Source organism: Pimephales promelas, chromosome 21 (assembly GCF_988280905.1).
Source record: "Pimephales promelas chromosome 21, fPimPro1.hap1.1, whole genome shotgun sequence".
NCBI classification, from domain to species: Eukaryota; Metazoa; Chordata; class Actinopteri; order Cypriniformes; family Leuciscidae; genus Pimephales; species Pimephales promelas.
In genome coordinates, this window is record NC_142789.1 from 30,513,742 (window position 1) to 30,533,583 (window position 19,842).

The following is a 19,842-nucleotide window of genomic DNA, read 5'->3' on the forward strand; positions in this document are numbered from 1 at the left end:
CAGTGAACAGATCTACAAATCAAAATGAGCGCTGATGAGCTCCTGTGATTTGATTGGTTGCCGCCTATGCATTGTTTTTCTAAATGACTGATGTCTCTGCTGATGTCACAGTGAGTGGGGGAAGTTCCTCGGCATGAGGAAGCGTTCAGGCGGGAATGTAAACAAAAGTGCTTTAGAAATTAAGAAAATTAACAAAGAGATCATTAAGTGGGTACAAACTGCCTTTTTGTTGTCTAAATTTTATTTGCGTTTAATACCCACCAATCCAGTTCAATTATTTGCCAAATTACGGTTGAGTGAGTGAAGCATCAGAGCGTGACACATGACTTCCACATTTTAAACTATGGTTTTAAAGTATTTAATGATTGACTGTGTGTCAATAACACGTGATGATATGTGTGCTGCAGTTTCAAAGTTTCTATCTAGTCCAGCAGAAGATCATCATGAGCGACTGGAGGAAAATGAGCAAAGATGTAAGTAGGTCAAATCAAAGATTGTTGATCAAATACAGTGAGAAGCAGTGATGGTTGATTGAGAAATGAGTCCATAAACTACCGAAAATTAATCTGCCAATTGAAATGTTCCACTTAAGTGTTTAATTATTTATTAATAACTATTTATGTTGTCAAATCGATTAATTGCTATTAATCGCATTTAATATGTTTGTAAATGTGTGTATGTATGTATATATATATATATATATATATATATATATATATAAAACACACACATACATATGCAAGTATACAAAGTTGTATGAAATGTTAGATGCGATTTAGAAGCACTAGTAATTATAAAGAATTACATTTAATCACAAGTACTTGTGAAACTTCCTATCTCTGATCTAAAAACTGCTCATTTACATTATTATTACATAAAAAAATCGAAATTATGACATTGAAAAGTCATAATTGTCACATTAAAAAATCATATAGAATGGCAATTTAGACATAATTTTGACTTTTTTTCATTTCAACTTTTGTCACAATTTAGAAATTTTGTCATATTTATGATTTATTATATTATTATTTGAATATTATATTATTTTTATGTCATAAAACAGTTTTTTAATGTGGTAGAAATGGGCTTCCATATGGTATCATGTACAATTTATACAAATTTATAAAATTAGTATATGAAACTGTATGCAACAGTAAAAGTTTCAAACATTACCTCACTACACTAGGACTGTTTAATTCAGAGAAATGAATATGACTATTTTGCATTTATAATTTTACAAAAAACATAACTTTTAGTAGCCCAATAAAGAGAATAGTCAAGAAAGATGTGGAAATCACATTCGAGTACACTGGAAATGATAGAGTGCTTTGCATTATGAGTTAAATATAAATATAAAATAGATCATGCTGGAATTCCATACGGAAATACACATAGGCTATTTGTGCACTGTATGCTTGTTTTTTTAGTTTTTTTGGGGATCACAGGGGATACATGTCATGTAACACACACACACACACACACACACACACACACACACACACACACACACACACACACACATAAAATAGGATAAGAAACTCGAGGTAGAGCCATAAAAATAGAGCAAGGCAATAAGGCGATACAGTAAGAGATATTCTACTAAAATAATGGATTCATAAAACATTTAAAGCAATAGAAATTAATCTGCTCGTCTGTGAGCTCGCGCTTCAGGACTCACTCACTCAGTCACGTGTGTTCGACAGGAGGTCGCGCTTCAATACCATAATAGACAGTTTGGTGAGGTACAGTTCAGTACTCGCTCAGTTACGTGTTTTTCTCAGGAGCTCGAGCTTCAGTACTCGCCGAGTCGCTGGTCACCCAGGATGTCCGCGGATGACATCATCAAAGCCCACGTGGCCGCTTTAAAATCAGGTGAGCGAGTGTTTGTATCCTTTTACTTCAGTTCATTGATGAAACACAGGGAAATACCTCATCTTCATCTGAATACACGTCACAGATGCTCCTTTGAGCACGTGATCTACATCAGGGACTGTTTACATGCGTTTTGGTCCAATAATACTGAATTTAGAGGTGTGTGTGTGTGTGTGTGTGTGTGTGTTCAGGCACAGAGAAAGCACGAGCTGTCACTCAGACTTTGATTGACGTGCCATACGGTGAAGGAGACAGAGAGAAACTGGATGTTTACCTTCCCTGCAGCTCCAGTCCAGGTGAGATACAGTTATAATCAGTCTTGAATTACATAAAAAATGTTATTTTTGTTTTATTCATATTTTAAATGAGCTTATTTTTATTTTGTCGTGTTTATTTGAGCTTAAAGTCCCCCTGTAGTCTATTATTTATCGCTTTAAACTCATCTTTGATCACCAAAATGACATTTTTTTTCTTGAAAAAATGTCTTAAAATATGTTGAATGTAACTCAACACCCTCGCCTCATTTACTATGAATATGCAAATGAGCCCCGCCTCCACTCACTCAGAGATCCACTGGTTGACGATCACACTTTTTTATTTATTTCCAGTTAATAATTTTAGTGCTTCAGCATAAATTTATTTCATTTTATTGCCATGGCAACATTTCTTATTATCTTTTGATTTTTGTTTTTATTTCAGCTATAAAAGTTTTAAATAGTTTTAGCTAACGATAATAACCCTTTTGATAGTCATCACAAATTCTACTGTCGTTCGGTAGTTTGGTTTGTCTATAGAAAATGTTTGGTTTGTTATTCTATCTAAGCTGTTATTAATGAGAACTGTATTATATGTTAGTTTCAGAAGTGTGCTAATAAATCATACTCGTATGTAAAAAGTGAATCTCATGTTTACTTTCAGAAACAAATGTTATATTTGGGGAAAAAATGGCATATTTAAAAGCAAATCCAGTTATTTTTAGTAGCATGGCAAATAAGTGCATTTAAATTTAAGTTATCGTAAAATATGTAATACAATATTTTTTGGGGTAAAATGTGATCAGATGTTTTTGTTGTGAGATTGACTCGTTTAGGCCTTTAATGTCTGTCTGCTGTTGAGTGTGTGTGTGTGTGTGTGTGTTTCTCTCATCATCAGGTCATTATTACTGACTCTCTGTCGATTGTGTTTCAGATCTGGCGCTGGTGATTTACTTTCATGGAGGTTACTGGCAGTTTCTCAGGTCTGATCCCTCGCTTTATCTGCTTATCTCCGTGACCGGGACATTTACATGTGATCTCCACATCAAATATATATATATATATATATATATATATATATATACTAGTGAGAACCCATTGTTAAATCATTACAATTTTAAAATATGCAACAAACGGCAAGCTCTCATTACGTCAACACTTTCTGTAGGAATAATCGTCCTGTTATGAATGAAACAACCATACATGCATTAAAACTTAATCAGGCCAATAAGAGTATTAACTAAAACTCCTCCTTTTATTACACAAATGTCTACAGAAAATAAATGCTGGTCATGGGACCGCAGAGACCATCGCCCCCTACTGGCGAACCATTGCATTGCTTAAGTCATGTGACTCTGGCAGTTTTATACGCGCTCCGAATCACTGGTTCGAAACAAACGATCCACAAGTTTCAAAGCTTCTTGAGGCGTTTCGAACTAATTGTGTAAAAGTAGCCATTTTAATTCAAATTCCAAATAAAACAAGCCGTACAAAAAAATTGTTTTTTTTTTTAATTAAATTTTGACTGATATTAAACATGTAATTTGTAGTACTAAAATAACGAAATCAAAAATCAAAATTAAATAAATTATAAATATTTAATATATATAAATAAAATAACGTTTTATTGTTTCGCGTTTCGAAAGCGCCGACACTAATTGTGACATTTGGAATGTGAAGCGCAACTCAAGTAGTCGTTTTAATTTAAACTGCATAATTTTTTTGTTACTTTAAAAATAAACGATGATTGAAATAAAACATGTAACTTGAAGTACTAAAATAACGAAAGCATATATATATATATACATACGTATATAAATTTAAAAATAAAATAAAATTTAAAAACTTACTAAAACTTAAAGCTTTAAATAAATCAAAAAACTTTTTTTAAATGAATAAAACTTAAAATGAAAATATAAATGTAAATATGAGTAAGCCCATACTGGTATATCAGTGACGTTAACTGTGTGTGTGTGTGCCGGGTCCCAGTAAGGACGAGTCCGGGTTCCTGGCCCCCCCGCTGGTCCAGAAGGGCGTGGTCGTGGTCGCCGTGGGTTACAGCACCGCTCCTACAGGTACGACTGCAGAGGATCATGGGAAATTAATGTGTTTTATATCACTGCATCCTAATTTGCTTACTATCCGTCCTAAATGCTGTTTGTTAATATTTACTACGTCCCAAATCATACGATGTTGACGTTCCACAGAGACCCGGTAACACACGCGCTAACACACTCATAGAAACTTGTGTGTGTGTGTGTGTAGGGAACATGGATCTGATGGTGTCTCAGGTGCGCAGGAGCGTGGCGTCCGTGATCCAGCAGTATTCGCACATCAGGTGTGTTGATTCGTCAGGTAGAGAGGTGGCTGATGGGACGCCTGTGCTCATGCTGTTCTCTGCTCCTCCAGCGGGCTTTACCTGTGCGGACACTCTGCGGGAGCACACCTGGCCGCCATGGTCCTGTCCACCGATTGGTCCGAGTACGGCATCTCTCCGCAAATCAAAGGTGTGGATATCAAACAGCACTTTCTGCTTTATTCAGACGCGCATGATCCCGCGAGGCCTGACGGGTGGAGGAACCGTTTATTGACCCTTTACACAAAATATACACAGGCGAAACTCGGGAAATATCACGCAACAGTTCGTGTATTTCAGTAAATCAAATTAAAAGGGGAAACTAATATATTTATATATACGGGGTGGTGGTGGCGCAGGGGATCAGACACATGCCTTTGGTGTGAGAGACCCGGGCTCAAATCCACTGTGAGACACCAATGTGTCCCTGAGCAACACACTGAACCCCTCGTTTCTCCAGAGGCGTGCGACCTCTGACTTTGACGTTTGTAAGAAAAGCGTCAGCTAAATGAATAAATGTAAATATATTTAGTATATATAAGTATACACATATGCATGATCGTACTTTTCCAACATTTCTGTGTTTTTGATTTCATGTAATATTCTAATTTTCTGAGATTTTTAATTTAAAGAAGCCATAATCACCAAATTTATTTTACATTTTTTTCTTAATTTTCGAGTTTCACCCGTTTAGAAATAAATAAGTTTGCATGTGAGTTTCATATTTGATCCATCTTAATTTTATGCCTCATAAAACCTGATATAGTGTGAATGTGGAGGAAAAAACTGCTCACTTATATTTATAGATATTTATAGCACATATTTAGATATGAATATCATTATCTGCCTGTGTGTATTAAATATAATACAGTAGTTTTAAAGAGTTGAAAGTTTTAAAGTGTGTTTGTGCATCTTTCTTTCCACACTAGTTTGATATTTACTCCTCGAATGCAGTCGTATTGAGGGATTGAGTGTGATCTGGCGGTGTGTGTGTGTGTGTGTGTGTGTGTGTGTGTGCTCAGGTGCTGTCCTGGTCAGTGGTGTTTACGACCTGCTGCCGATTCTGTCCACGTACGTGAACGAGCCGCTGAAGATGAATGAGTGAGTGTCTCCGCCATGCGAGGCCTTCGAACACACACACACACACACGACGCTGCTGTCAGAATGGCTGAAAAACTAAATTCAGTTTCGTTATTAAATAATGAGCAAAAGCTGAATTATATTCGAGTTCTAAAGGCAAAACTTATTAACGTTAGAGGGAAAGTGCTGTGTCGTCTCCTGTCCACAAGAGGGCGCGAGCGAGCGCAGCAAGCAGAAATAAACCAGAGCAAACATCACTTCTTTTATTGACATTCACTTTTTAAAGTATTTTTCAAACAATTGTTCTTTATGCAAAGAAAATGAGGTTACAATAGTGCATAAAACTGTGTTTGTTTACAATGTTTTTAATAACACACTCTCTCTCTCTCTCACACACACACACACACACGCACGCACACACACACAAACATGCTGAGCGCTTTCTGTTGACAATGTTTTCAACACACACACACTCTCTCTCTCCTCTCTCAGACATACGCACACACACACACTCACATGTTGATGAACACACACTCATCTCTGACCGATGTGCAGATTTGGTCAAGTTTTCATCATCAAGAGTCTTTTCCCGCCATTTTTCACATTACCAACGGGATCAGCTGACAAACACAAACCTACGTCATGTCTTCGAAGCTGTTATTCGAAGTTTTGAGTTGTTATTGGAAGCCCTGGTGCCGCGGTCGGGAACCCCGCTGAACCCCGCGGTAATGACTCTGTTTCAGGGAAGTGGCGTTGAGGAACAGCCCGAGTCACTTCCTGTCGCAGCTCAAAGTCTCGTCTGCTTCCTGTGACATCATCGTCGCTGTGGCGCAGCACGACTCGCCCGAGTTTCGGAAGCAATCGGAGGAATATTTCAAAGTAACGACATTTACTTGCACACATTATTATTCATGCGCATATTCATGCCTTAAAGGAGTAGTTCACTTTTGAAAAAACTTTTGCTGATAATTTACTCGCCCCCGTGTCATCCAAGATGTTCATGTCTTTCTTTCTTCAGTCGAAAAGAAATGAAGGTTTTTGATGAAAACATTCCAGGATTTTTCTCCATATAATGGACTTCAATGGGGTCCAAACGAGAGTTTCAGATGCAGCTTCAAATGTCTTTAAACGACACCAGACGATTAATAAGGGTCTTATCATGCGAAACGATCGCTTATTTCAAAACTTATTCCTTTCTAAGGACAAATGCTAGCCTTGCTCTATTCTGTGAGGCGCGTTTGTAACGTCACGTAATACGTAATTACGTTCAAAAGGTCACGGCGACGTAGCCGAAAGTACAGAGTCAGTGTTTACAAGTTGAACGCATAGGTTGAACGTGCAAACTAACTCAAACGCCGTTTACAAAAAAAGGAATTAAAAGGTAAAACAACGATGTCGGACGATTTTGATTCTGTACTTCCGGCTACGTCGCCCGTGACCTTTTGAACGTAATTACGTAATACGTGACGTTACAAACGCGCCTCACAGAATAGAGCAAGGCTAGCATTTGTCCTTAGAAAGGAATAAGTTTTGAAATAAGCGATCGTTTCGCATGATAAGACCCTTATTAATCGTCTGGTGTCGTTTAAAGACATTTGAAGCTGCATCTGAAACTGTTATTAACTGTCTTTTGGACCTTGAACCGTTTGGTTCCCATTGAAGTCCATTATATGGAGAAAAATCCTGAAATGTTTTCATCAAAAACCTCGATTTCTTTTCGACTGAGGAAAGAAAGACATGGACATCTTGGATGACATGGGGTGAGTAAATTATCAGCAAAAGTTTTTTCAAAAGTGAACTAATCCTTTAAATTATTCAATTTTTCAATAACTGTGATTTTGTGTATGTACATTTCTGAAATGCATAACTCAGACCGTCTCTAGGCTGTAATGTGGACTCGTGTGTTCTCTGTAAAGCGGTGTGTGTTGTGGAAATGTGAATTTGCAGGAATGTGTGTTAAAGTTTGCATGAAGTGTGTGTGATCTCCTAGGGGTTGGAATGTGCCGGTCTGACGGTCTCTTTCGAAGACGTTCCCGACACGGATCACTTCAGCATCATCGAGCGGCTGGTGGACGAGCACTACCGCCTCACACAGGTTCAACATCACATGTTGCTGTTTTTAGCTGGATAAAAGTTGCAGTTGCACTGTAAAATGCTATTTTTATACTTAATATTCTACTTTCATTTCCTCTTATCTCCTGAAGCTCCTGCTAAAGATGATGGGGAAAAGTTGACGATTGTCCAATTACCCAGAATGCATTGCTTTAATGTGAGTTGACCTCAACACGACCTCACTCTTTGTCCGATCATTATCTGTTTGTGTGTAACATTTTCTGCTGCGGTCACATGACTGGACGTCTTTAATATGATTATGTTTTTAAATGTTTGTTGAACTATTTAATGATTTAATTTGACATGCAGATGATATTAGTTGTTGATCATAAAAAGTCACAAATGAATATTGCAGTTATTTGGCATTAAGTGATTGCTCTGTAAATGGAAAATGTGTTTATTTGGAGTTAAACGTTGTATTGTTTGAAATTTTAATTGTATTGGTGCTGGAAAAACCGGTTTGAACCAGCCTTGCCCTGTCTCAGCTGGCTGGTTTAAACATGTGTTATCAAGGTAACTGTATGTGAATATGGTGTTGGTGTGTGTGATTTGAGGCATTTCAGTTCAATAAAATGCTGATGTGAACACTGTTGTTGTGTTTGTTGATGTCACAGGCCGGTACAGTGAATAATGGAGATATTGTCCATAAAAACAACAGAGTCTCTGTATTAGAGGAGCGCGTCTCAAGAGGAACTCAAAGACGAGGCAAACTCATTGTACACTTATACAATTCTTCGCGTTATTTAAGGTCAGTTTTATTATGTTAGATAAAAATGTAAACTTCACCAAAAGAAAACTCATCATTTTGTATGAAGGTTTTGCTCATGAATATTAATCAGATTGAGATTGGTTGCCAATCTTCCGGACTTTCATGTTGCGTATCATATACTGTTTAAATAATAAAGTAAAGGAGGTTATATTTAAAATTTAAAATTGGACATGGTATATATCCAGCTAAAAGTGTGTTAGAGAGGTTAGATTATTGATAACTCATTAAGAAGAAAATAAAATCTATTAACCATCTGTTTTGTAATGTATGTACACAAAGTGAGGAAAATTGAATTAGAATGAAAACAAATGTTATGATTAAATTAAATAATTGTGTGATGTGTATGTATTATTCCAATGAATGTAATGCTAATAATAATAATATATCTTTTTATTATTTTGGGAAAATTCCATATACACAAGAAGAAATGGTCAAAATCGTTTTCTTCAGGAGACTCAAAAAAAAAGCAAAAAAGACTTGTCGTATCTTTAATTACCGGTTTTTTTTATTTTTATTGATCGATTTGTACACTCTGGCATTATTTATTTATTTTTTTACATTCTTTGGCGGGGTGTATAAATGTATAAATTATGCATACGATAATAAAGTTCGTTGGATTATAGAAAAAAAGAAAAAAAGGTTACGTAACCTAATTAATATGTATGTATTCAGTGATTCTTTGATTGGCCACCAGATGTTGCGCTCAGTTGCCGACGTCTGCTTTAAACCAATCAGCTAAGCGTACTGGGTGAGCGTGGCGTTACGTCATTAATATTCAAGAGATGGGCGTGGTTTCGCAGTACCGGTGTGTTGGCAACCGGCGGTTCGTTTCGGTCTGAACGGCCGATAAAACAGTGACGGAAACACAAGATGGAGCGGGGATAACTCATTATAACACAAGACCAAACTGAGGAAAAACATCAGAGGAATACAGTAAGTAAATGATTTAATCGGAAGTAAATATTCAGGAAATGCAATGTTTTGTCTTTGCCTCACGAAAGGGTTAAATTCAGTTACTCAGCAAAAAATAAAAACTGCCTGGAGTTTCTTTAGTCTAATATACTTGTTGTTAAAATCACATTTTCCAAGAAAAGTCATTAGATATCATCGCTAGAGTCACTATAAAACAAAAGAGAAAACATTTAAACGCTCGAAGTTTCGTTTATAACAGTGTAAAGTCATCTTGTTGAGTTTTGAAAAAAAATGAACACAGTTTTAATTCACAATTAGTAATTTTCCGCTCGGACAAACATTAAGAAAGCTCAAATCTACAAGACTGGACATATGTGATGAGATTTAATGTACCGTGTGTTTGTGTTTATGTTTGTGAGGGAATTATGTAAATAAGCTGCAGGAGTTCCGCGCATGCGCAGATCACGACACTTCCGGGCTTTTAAAGTTTAACTCTCTCTTTTTTTTTTTTCAAAATTATATATTAATACATTAGAAACAACAATTCACATATATTTTCCAACTTATTCCAACGCATCATGCAATAAGAAACATTAAAGTTAACATTCTCATCAATGAAATTAAAGAACATTAGAATTACATATAAAAAAAGAAACATAACACAACATAAAGGAGGTAGGTATACAGTATACATTTATAATTACATTAAATAAGAGGAGTTCAATTCTTTGAAGATGTCCATCGTTCTGGTTGCTTTGCGATTTGAGAGACCTTTCAGTCTTTCAAAGTAAATTTTCAAGTCAGCTTTAAAGTGGTAAATGTTAGGTGTCCTTCCAGACCATTTACATTTATGTATGTAAAATTTACCAAGAAATAAGATCAAATTTAACATAAAAATTAGATTCTTGTTTATATCTTTTTTACCATAATAACAAAAAACATCTCTTTTACCAATGCAAATTTTTACTCCACTTAACATATTAAATAAATATTCCACATCAATCCAGAAAAACCTCACAAACATACATTCAAAGAAAAGATGTAAAACAGTTTCAGTATCCTTTTTACAAAATGTACAGAGTTCAGAAAGGTCATTTTTATATCTTTTTAGGAACTCATTTGTTGGGTAAATTTTATGTATAATTTTAAAATATATTTCATATACTTTGTTATTAATACAGTATTTATTAGAATAGGTCCAAATCAATCTCCAATTAATATTTTCAAAATGTTCATTCCAAAAGAATTTATTTCGAGGTGTAGCAGGGCAGTGAATCAAGCATCTAAAGAATTTATAATTACATTTAATATCTTTTATATCTACACCGTTTAACAAAACCTGTTTTTTAACCATTGATTGCTTATGAGGTTCATTACTGCCTCTCAAAAGACTCAAAAAACCTACTGGTATTGTGTCAAAAACAATACTATATTCTCGTGGAGTTTAACTCTCTCCTTCTGCAGGAGAAATGTATTTATTATTAAGTAACGTTACATGATCACGCCATCAAAGATAGGCAAATTATTACGACTTTCATTAGTATTAACAAATATTGTAACATTACATCAGGAGTTTCAGACTTTACGTACTTCGAGAATATACTTCATAATATATAAAAGCTTGATTCTGTTGGTAACGCGTTATAATAACTTTCACTAAGAACACGATCTAACATTACTACAATAATGCTTAAAAGTGCTTAAGTAGGAAATAAACTAGTATTATTAACCCTTTCATGCATGAATTGACAATCTGTGTTTTTATGTGTTTGAACTTATTTTTTATTACCCATTTTACAAAGAGATTTTCAGATGTCAGCTTGAGTGGACTGTTTGTGTTTTTAACTGAATAGATACTGTATTAAACATAATATAGTAATATAACACAGTAATAATGTGTGTACTGTGTACTAAACAAATAATAAATTATATAAAATCATGTTAAAACTGAAATATATAATACAGCTTCAGTAATTGTAAATACAATTGAGTTTGTTCCTGTTTGACCTGCAGACAGAGAAGAACTTCATTCAAGTTGATCTTTGCATGTCTTTGATATCAGAACATGAGGACATGAATCCATCAAAGATCTTTACAGTCGGTGAAGGTGCAACTCCGGAAACCCAACTCCAGCTATGTAGAAAACGCTCATGCTCCGTCCAGTCTACCAGAGTACGTCGATTTATCCACATTGGTTGATAATTCTGATTGTTCAAAAACGACACATTTCTACCGAAGCTCTCTGGGAAAACTGATCTACTGATGTTTTCAAACTGTGGACAAACTAGCGATCAGGTGTTCAATCAATCTCTTCTGAAAAGAGCCGTGTTGTGGGTAACGTGCATAATGTAATCAGATTACTTTTGATGTAACGAGTAAAGTAACACACCACAAGTAACGATCAGATTGCACACACACTCACACACACAGATATATATGTGTATATATATATGAAGAGTTCAGATGTAAAAGCCTCTAAGTGCCATTTGAAATTTTCTTCTAGAATGATCATTTTTATCAAGCTTATATATTCAAGTTCAGTAATTTCACTTGAAAACTTGCAATTTTAGTGAAATTACTGAACTTAAATATACAAGCTTGATAAAAATGATCATTCTAGAAGAAAATTTCAAATGGCACTTAGAGGCTTTTGCATCTGAACTCTTTATATATATATACTATATGTATTATAGTGTATATAATAAAACAAAGTGTTACCTGAATTTTTTTAACTAAGATGTTATTACTATAGTTTTATGGTTAAATAAACTCTGGTTTGATTGGTTCTGTGAGCGATCCGACACAGAGAGCACTTCGTTTAATCTGATGTTCAATAATTTACTAAACAAATCCGCATTATCTCTCTTGACTTCAGATGATCTACTACACACCATTTGTGAGATCGCAAAAACAGCCTGTCTGTACAAATCATTTTTAGACCGAGTCTTTAATCCGCGGGGCACACATGAACTCAATAAGTTTCACATTTCTGAAGGCTTTAGAGTGTTTTGTTACAGGTTTAGAGTGTTTTCTAGGGTTTATACCTGTAACCTCTGGCAGCGGTGCGGTGTGTGAAGGTTAATGTGTGTTCAGTAGGTAAGGGTTCAGTGTTCGCCTCGTCACTGTTGCTCGGCTCAATGATCTCAGATGAGCGCTGGGAGACGCTGATAATAACGACACGAGAGACAGAGAGAGACGGACACACACACAGACATGAGAGGCAGAAAGAGAGGTAGAGAATCATCCGATCCTCTTCAGTAGTGCTTTATTTATTTATTACTATTTACAATTACTATATTGGTGTGTTTTTGGAGATGAAAAGTGAGTTTAGTTGAATATCTGGACATTAAAACTGCTTCTAATGTGATTTATTTACTAAGAAACTTTTTTTTTCAGGAGTGATTGAGTAGTTTTATATTTTTTTACACACAGTTGGATAAAAAAAGTGATTTATTTACTAAGAAATATATTTTTGGGGGGGAATGATCATTGAGTCATTTTATTTTACATACAGCAGGTGTTCTGACAATTCATGCTACCCATCGAGATTTGCTACTTACCGGTTATGCGCATGTGCAGACTCAGATTTTTTTTTCTTTTTTTTACAAAAGGTACATTTTCCTGTTATAATATATAATTTCCCTTTAAAAAATGCTTACTACCATATGAATATTTGTACGGTCAGCCAGCTGAAAAAGAATAACTGAAATTTTCAGTTACTATGAGGAAAGGTGTACTTTGACAAGTCAAAGATGAATATATATTTTATGATGATTTTTACTTTTCACACCGTTTTAAAAGTAAAAATAGTCGTCTACAGTATACAGTAGCTACTCATAACTTAGAATTGTATTATAATTGTATTTCATACGACTTGGTAGCATTTTTCGACAAGGCAGCAAAAATCGACAGAACACCGGGTTCATCTGCTAGTGAAAGTAGTCGTTTTGCATTTTTTTTTTTTTTTTTTTACAGATAATGATTTGCATAAATGTTTGAGAGAAGTAAATATGAATTTGATTTGCTGAGTTGTTTGCACTGGTGGTATACCTGGGGTTGTGTGAGAGGTTCGCGTTTCTGTGTTACAGGTGAAGCATGGTTCTGACGCAGAGGGTCATGTGATGTCGCTTGGCGTGTTAATAACTCAACAGAGTGTGTGTAGTAATGACTCGGACTGGTCGTGTTTACTGCTGAACTCCCTCATGTCTTCATTACAGTGATGTTTGCTGTCGTTTCAGCGCTTAGTGTTCTGGGAAAACATGCAAAAGGTCTTATCTTATTATTTAATGAGCTCAGGCATGATGTTGCCGGCTACATTGTGTGTGTGCGCGCACCTGATTTCCATCATTTTATGGACCTGCATGTTTTCTATGATTGTTTGAGAATTAATTTGAAATTCTTCTTTATTATTTCCTCTGTATTTCATTCATTGAGGCAGTCACACATATCCGGTTTGGTATATGATCCGCATTCCCGTTCCTTAAGGATCTGATTTGGGAAATCTCAGACGAATATAAACTCAGACTTGCTGTTGGTTAGTAGGCGACTGTTGTGAATTTTATGTTTGAATATGCAAAATAGGCGTGATCTTATTAAATATGTATGTAAATATGGACATTGGATGATGCCTGATTCTGGTTTGATTTAGTTGACACATTGTTGGAGATTTCTGTTTCCATTAAAGACAGAAATAAATTAATTTTCACCATATAAATCAGGCGAATGAATCTGATACTGTAGCCCTTCAGATTATAGATACGAATAAAACTGAAACTCACTGACTTTAAAGATGGACAGACGCAGAGAGATCGAGTGCAATAAAATAAACACTTTTGGATGTTTTCTGTGTTATAAAAGCGAAATGGACGGTGGTTTAGTCTTGCATGAAATCTAGGATTTACAAACTCAAAGTTTTGGATGTGAAATGACTGTTGTTCGTCTTCTGTGTGTCAGCAGGGAGCCGTGACCCGATGCGGGATCCCGTTCCCGGCGACTCCATGTTCTCCTCCAGCTCCGTCTCCGACCCCCGGTTCCGGTTCCGATGGCGAGCCATCACCGTAGCGACTCTGCTAGCGGCCGGCGTACTCCTGTACCGGCACCAGAACTCGTCATCCGGCTCCTCCGAGACCCGGTCCGAGAGCCGGCGCTCGTGGCGTTCCAGCCGGGACGTGTCCGGTGTGATGGAGACCCAATCGCGTTACAACGACACGTATCCGCTCAGTCCTCCAGAACACACGGCTAGGGGGATCCGGTACCGGATCGGAGTGATCGCGGACCTGGACACGGACTCGCGCAGCCAGAAGGCCAACACGTGGTTCAGTCTCCTGAAGCGAGGATATGTCCTGGTGTCCGAGAGCGGGGACAGTGTGTCGGTGGACTGGGACTCGGACTCGCTGGTTCTGGACTCTCATCTGTCGGAGAAGGGCCGGGGGATGGAGCTGTCCGAGCTGGTGGCGTTTAACGGGCACCTGTACAGCGTGGATGACCGGACCGGTGTCGTGTACCGGATCGAGGGAAACCGAGCCGTGCCCTGGGTCATCCTGACCGATGGAGACGGGAGTGTTTCGAAAGGTAACGGTGTTTCTGTTACACGATTTGGATCGGATCTGTGCTCATGTGATTAAACAGTATATATTATTTCAGTGTAAATCATCTGTTCTCTATGTGAATATACAGTAAAGTGTCATTTATTCCTGAATTTATCATCATTACTCCAGTCTTCAGTGTCACATGACCCTTCACAAATCACTCTAATATGAGGATCTGATGATCAACACACAGTTATGATTATTACCAGTGTTGGAAACGGTTATTTAAAAAGTTAAAAGAACAGCATTTTTCTGGAATAGAAGCTTTTTAAACATTAAACACTACCGTTCAAAAGTTTGGGGTCAGTACGATTTTATTTTTATTTTTTGGGCGAATTAAATAAAATAAATCAATACTTTTATTCATCGAGGACAAATTAAATTGATCAAAAGTGACAGTAAACTAAAGACATTTATAATACAAAAGATTATATTACAAATAAATGCTGTTCTTTTCAACTTTATAATCATCAAAGAATCCTAAAAAAAAATTGTACACGACTGTTTTCAACACTGGTAATAATCATAACTGTGTGTTGATCATCAGATCCTCATATTAGAGTGATTTGTGAAGGATCATGTGACACTGAAGACTGTGATGATAAATTCAGGAATAAATGACACTTTACTACTGTATATTCATTTACATTAGAATAATTTTTTCACAATATTACTGTGTTTTTTTATCAAATAAATGCAGCTTTAGTGAGCAGAAGAGACTTTTAAAAACCTTGCCAATCCCAAACCTTTGACTGGTAGTGTATTTCTGATGATCTTATCAGACACTGTAAGGAATGGATCAGTCAGATGCACATTCTCATTGTCTTGCTCAAAAGTATGACCTTTGACCCCCGCCTGCAGGCTTTAAAGCGGAGTGGATGGCAGTGAAGGACGAGCGGCTGTATGTCGGGGGTCTCGGGAAGGAGTGGACGACCGTCAGCGGAGAGTTCGTCAATAACGACCCCGAGTGGGTGAAGGTGGTCGGCTTCAATGGTGACGTGGAGCACGAGAACTGGGTGCCGAGGTATAACGCCCTGAAGAAGGCAGCGGAGATCCAACCACCCGGTGAGTGGACACACACACACACCGACCCCTAAACCTACCCATCACACACACACTAATCTGACCCCTAAACCTAAAATGTGTATAGAGAAGAAAGAGAGAGAGAATGTACAGTGGAATGAATAAGTTTTGGACACCCATGCTAAAGTTGCCTAAAAAGAGGAATAAAAAATCATCTTTTGGATATTGATCTTAATGCCTTAATTAGAAAAATGAGGAAAACTCCAACCTTTAAGGATTTTCTTTGTGAATGAATAATGTATCATAAATAAATAAATGTTTTTCCTTAAAATACAGGGTGCGTAAGTCATTGACCCCCCATGTTAAATTCCCATAGAGTCAGGCAGATTTTTATTTTTAAAAGCCAGTTATTTCATGGATCCAGGATAATATGCATATTAATATAAATATTAAAATATCCCCACATCATCACACACCTTCCACCACACCTAGAGATCGGCATGGGGTACTTTCCATAAGATCATCTTTCAATGCAAATCAAACCAGCTATTAGGCGAACTGAAGTAAAACCATGCCAATCTCTAGGTGTGGTGGAAGGTGTGTGATGATGTGGGGATATTTTAATATTTATATTAATATGCATATTATCCTGGATCCATGAAATAACTGGCTTTTAAAAATAAAAATCTGCCTGACTCTATGGGAATTTAACATAGGGGTGCTCTGACTTACGCACCCTGTATTTTAACCTCTTAACTGTCACCCCCCCTTTTTTGAATAGACATGGAAATGCACATTTCGAACTTAAATGGTTGTAATTCAAGAATGCTTTGGAATATAGACATATGATTGGTCTTGTTTTAAAGAAGACATTTGGCAGATTTTTGTAGAAGTGAAATAAATTAAGAAAGTGAAACAGAAAAAAAGTTATAGAAGTTTGAGTTTATGGAAATGTACAATAAAAAATATGAATTATTCATATTTTACATAAAATATATATTTTCAAAACCTGGGCTACTCTAAAACTGCAGAAAGATCAAAGCCAAAACAAGCACACTGAACAAGTTGTGTTTCAAATTTTAGGCTGATATCTCAAAAAAAGCTTTCAGTGAGATTTAGTTTGAGCGCTGTACCAAACTTTTTCACTAGGGCACAATCAGACTCCATTACTGCCCATATAAGGGCGCCTGCATTTCCATTCGTGTTTTGAGTGATATGAACCATTATTTTCACAATTTTCATACAATTTCTGAAGTAGAGATCCTATTCAGAAGTAGCATGGGAAGTTTGGCAGATTTTGATATGAATTGAACCTCTAAGAAACACATACAAAGAACACGCATGTAAGTCATAGCTAGCTGCCACGTCACAAATGGTGAATTTATTATTTTTTTCTTGATATTTCAAACTTTTCAGACCTTTTTTTTTCAAAAATAATTGAATGGATTCTATCTTTTGAACTTTTGGCATGAAAACAAACCGAGGTATCTACCATTTTTTCATGATTTTTCTTGTTTACTGCCATTTTAAAATAAAGGTCTGAACACGCCTTATGAGTATGAAAATATTCTTGTTGCATATTGATAAATTATGGCTCCTCTATAATATATTTTGAAAATCAGTCACCAAATATGGAAACTAGAGATTGTAAGCTTTCAAATGATATATAGTTTGTCAATATTATTTAAGGTATTTACTAATATATTATTGTTTTAAAAATATAGTGGCAAACGTCCCACCTGTGGGACAGTGACAGTTAAGTGGCTAAGGAAAAACATTTATTTATTCATGATACATTATTCATTCACAAAGAAAATTGGTGTCCTTAAAGGTTGGAGTTTTCCTCATTTTTCTAATTAAGGCATTAAGATCAATATCCAAAAGATGATTTTTTTATTCCTCTTTTTCGGCAACTTTAGCATGGGTGCCAACACTTATTCACACCACTGTATAATCTTATGTTGTATTGTAATGTAATGTGTGTTGTCAGGTTATCTGATCCACGAGTCTGGCGTGTGGAGCGAGCGTCTCCAGCGCTGGTTCTTCCTCCCGCGCCGCGCCAGCTCCGAACGCTACGAGGAGACGGCAGACGAGCGGCGCGGCACGAACCTGATCCTGAGCTGCTCGCGCGACTTCAGCCAGATCTCAGCGGCTCGCGTCGGCACGCTCCAGCCCACGCTCGGCTTCTCCTCCTTCAGGTTCATCCCGGACACCGACGATCAGATCATACTAGCGCTCAAGTCCCAGGAGGACGCGGGGCGGATCGCTAGCTACATCACCGCCTTCACGCTGGACGGGCGAATCCTGCTGCCCGACACCAAGATCGGGGACGTCAAGTATGAAGGTCTGGAGTTCATATAGGCTGCGTTTACACTACACACACACAACCCCATCTTTACTCAGTCTGACACCGATCCGATCTGGTGTGTGTTTCCCGAAAGCATCGTTAGCCAAATATGGTCGCGAGTTCCGTCGTTATCAGGATACTTAAACGAGTCCGAACGAACATTTGCTAACAGCATCGCAAAGTTGTGTGTTTGGACCCTGATGTAAATACACAAATATGACGGTCTGGAGTTCATCGTTTACTCTGGCACGGAGAATACGACCTTTTAGGGCCGGTTTACACTGACGGAAGTGAATGTAAACGGGCGGGACCAAAATCAGACGTGGTGTAAAGATGGGGTGTGAACGTCATGATTATACCGAACACACACTGCGCTCTCACTACAGAAGCTCAGGGGACTGAAGGGAAACATGCAATATAGAGGACATCTCAAGAAATGTGTGCATTGAAAATATGATGAGAATAATTCCTATAATTGTCTTAAAAATGCCTTTTTTTAAACTACACACCTCAAAAGCTATTTTATTGGTAACATTTTACAATGAGGTCTCATGCATTAACGTCACTCAATGCATTAGCTATATATGCAATATGTATTTATTAATCTTTAAGGTTAGTAAAATATAATTGTTATTTTAATTCAAAAGTTGTATTTAAGTCAACAAAAGCTATGCTGTTCATTGTTGGTTCTAATGCAGTTAACTAACGTTCACAAACGAAAGCTCATTGGGAAGTGTTAGTGTTTTATTTGTTCCTGGCTTTAGTGCTTTTTATTTTTAGTCTAAGAACTACACTGGACATGTTTATATGATGCGTCTTTGATTTATGCCATTAATGAAAAGATAATGGTGAGATATATACGTATATGCAAATAAAGATTTATTTTTAATTTGAGACAGTTTGATGTCTTCCTGCAGTACAATACTGATCATAATTTATTACTCATGTTCATGACTTTTATACAGATTTCCAAAACAAGCAAGCAAACAAACACTCATAACTTGAGTTGAGTGTGTGATTGATCAAAGTTTAGTTCCCATCATGACCAGGTTTGGTGGAAGGCCTTCGACTTTAAGCACCTGGAACACGTTCAGCGTCTTCAAGAAGTCAAACATTCGTCTGTCGTTGGATCTGAACTCGCTGAAAACCCCTTTAGAGCCTGAGAAAACAACATCTGAAAAGTTACGACTCAAAGCAAAGGGAGAGGAATCACTTTTTAAGGACTACAAGTACAACAAACGGCTGGTAGGAACTACAATGAGCTTCTTCACCGGTTAGTGACATCACAAACACTAACATTTCCATAAGCCCCGCCCCCGGAACACGGTTTATAGATGATCATGACAGAATATGCTAATCAATGACTAGAGGATGGTTAACTCCACATCAGCTGCATAAACTCATCAACTAACCGTTCAGAAATGTCCTGTTGCTTCTACATGTCGGCACTTCTAGAGTCGCTCATCTTTGACTCCGCTTTCAACATTAAAGGATAAACGCTTTTGAAATGTTCAGGACACACTAGGTCT

At 36.9% G+C, this 19,842-nt stretch overlaps 3 protein-coding genes across 12 annotated transcripts in view; 2 read left to right on the forward strand and 1 right to left on the reverse strand.

Moving 5' to 3' along the window:
• Positions 1-118: 118 nt before the first annotated feature.
• Positions 119-8,428, forward strand: afmid (arylformamidase). Of its 3 annotated transcripts, XM_089125241.1 has the most exons (12): positions 119-296; positions 408-473; positions 2,064-2,168; positions 3,061-3,109; positions 4,116-4,201; positions 4,392-4,464; positions 4,536-4,633; positions 5,505-5,583; positions 6,306-6,441; positions 7,553-7,657; positions 7,767-7,831; positions 8,289-8,428. In XM_089125241.1, exons 1-11 carry the CDS (start codon positions 134-136, stop codon positions 7,794-7,796), a joined length of 990 nt encoding a protein of 329 aa, XP_088981367.1. In that variant the 5' UTR covers positions 119-133; the 3' UTR covers positions 7,797-7,831; positions 8,289-8,428. The 3 variants fall into 3 exon arrangements, with proteins under 3 accessions (XP_088981367.1, XP_088981366.1, XP_039545946.2); XM_089125240.1 differs by lacking the exon at positions 8,289-8,428 and having other exon boundaries at positions 7,767-8,259; XM_039690012.2 differs by lacking the exons at positions 119-296; positions 8,289-8,428 and adding an exon at positions 1,782-1,872 and having other exon boundaries at positions 7,767-8,259.
• A 755-nt stretch (positions 8,429-9,183) lies between these two features.
• On the forward strand, positions 9,184-19,207 carry cant1b (calcium activated nucleotidase 1b). 8 transcript variants are annotated; one of them, XM_039690005.2, is made up of 5 exons: positions 9,184-9,376; positions 11,369-11,527; positions 14,309-14,926; positions 15,805-16,008; positions 17,957-19,207. In XM_039690005.2, exons 2-5 carry the CDS (start codon positions 11,506-11,508, stop codon positions 18,325-18,327), a joined length of 1,215 nt encoding a protein of 404 aa, XP_039545939.1. In that variant the 5' UTR covers positions 9,184-9,376; positions 11,369-11,505; the 3' UTR covers positions 18,328-19,207. The 8 variants fall into 8 exon arrangements, with proteins under 8 accessions (XP_039545939.1, XP_039545941.1, XP_039545940.1 ...); XM_039690007.2 differs by having other exon boundaries at positions 14,312-14,926; XM_039690006.2 differs by having other exon boundaries at positions 11,418-11,527.
• ogal (O-GlcNAcase like) overlaps positions 19,177-19,842 on the reverse strand; it is a 30,606-nt gene continuing 29,940 nt past the window's right edge. The window contains exon 16 of the mRNA XM_039690004.2: positions 19,177-19,472. Coding sequence (XP_039545938.2) covers positions 19,336-19,472 — 137 coding nt within the window. The 3' untranslated portion in view covers positions 19,177-19,335. The remainder of the gene's footprint in view (positions 19,473-19,842) is intronic.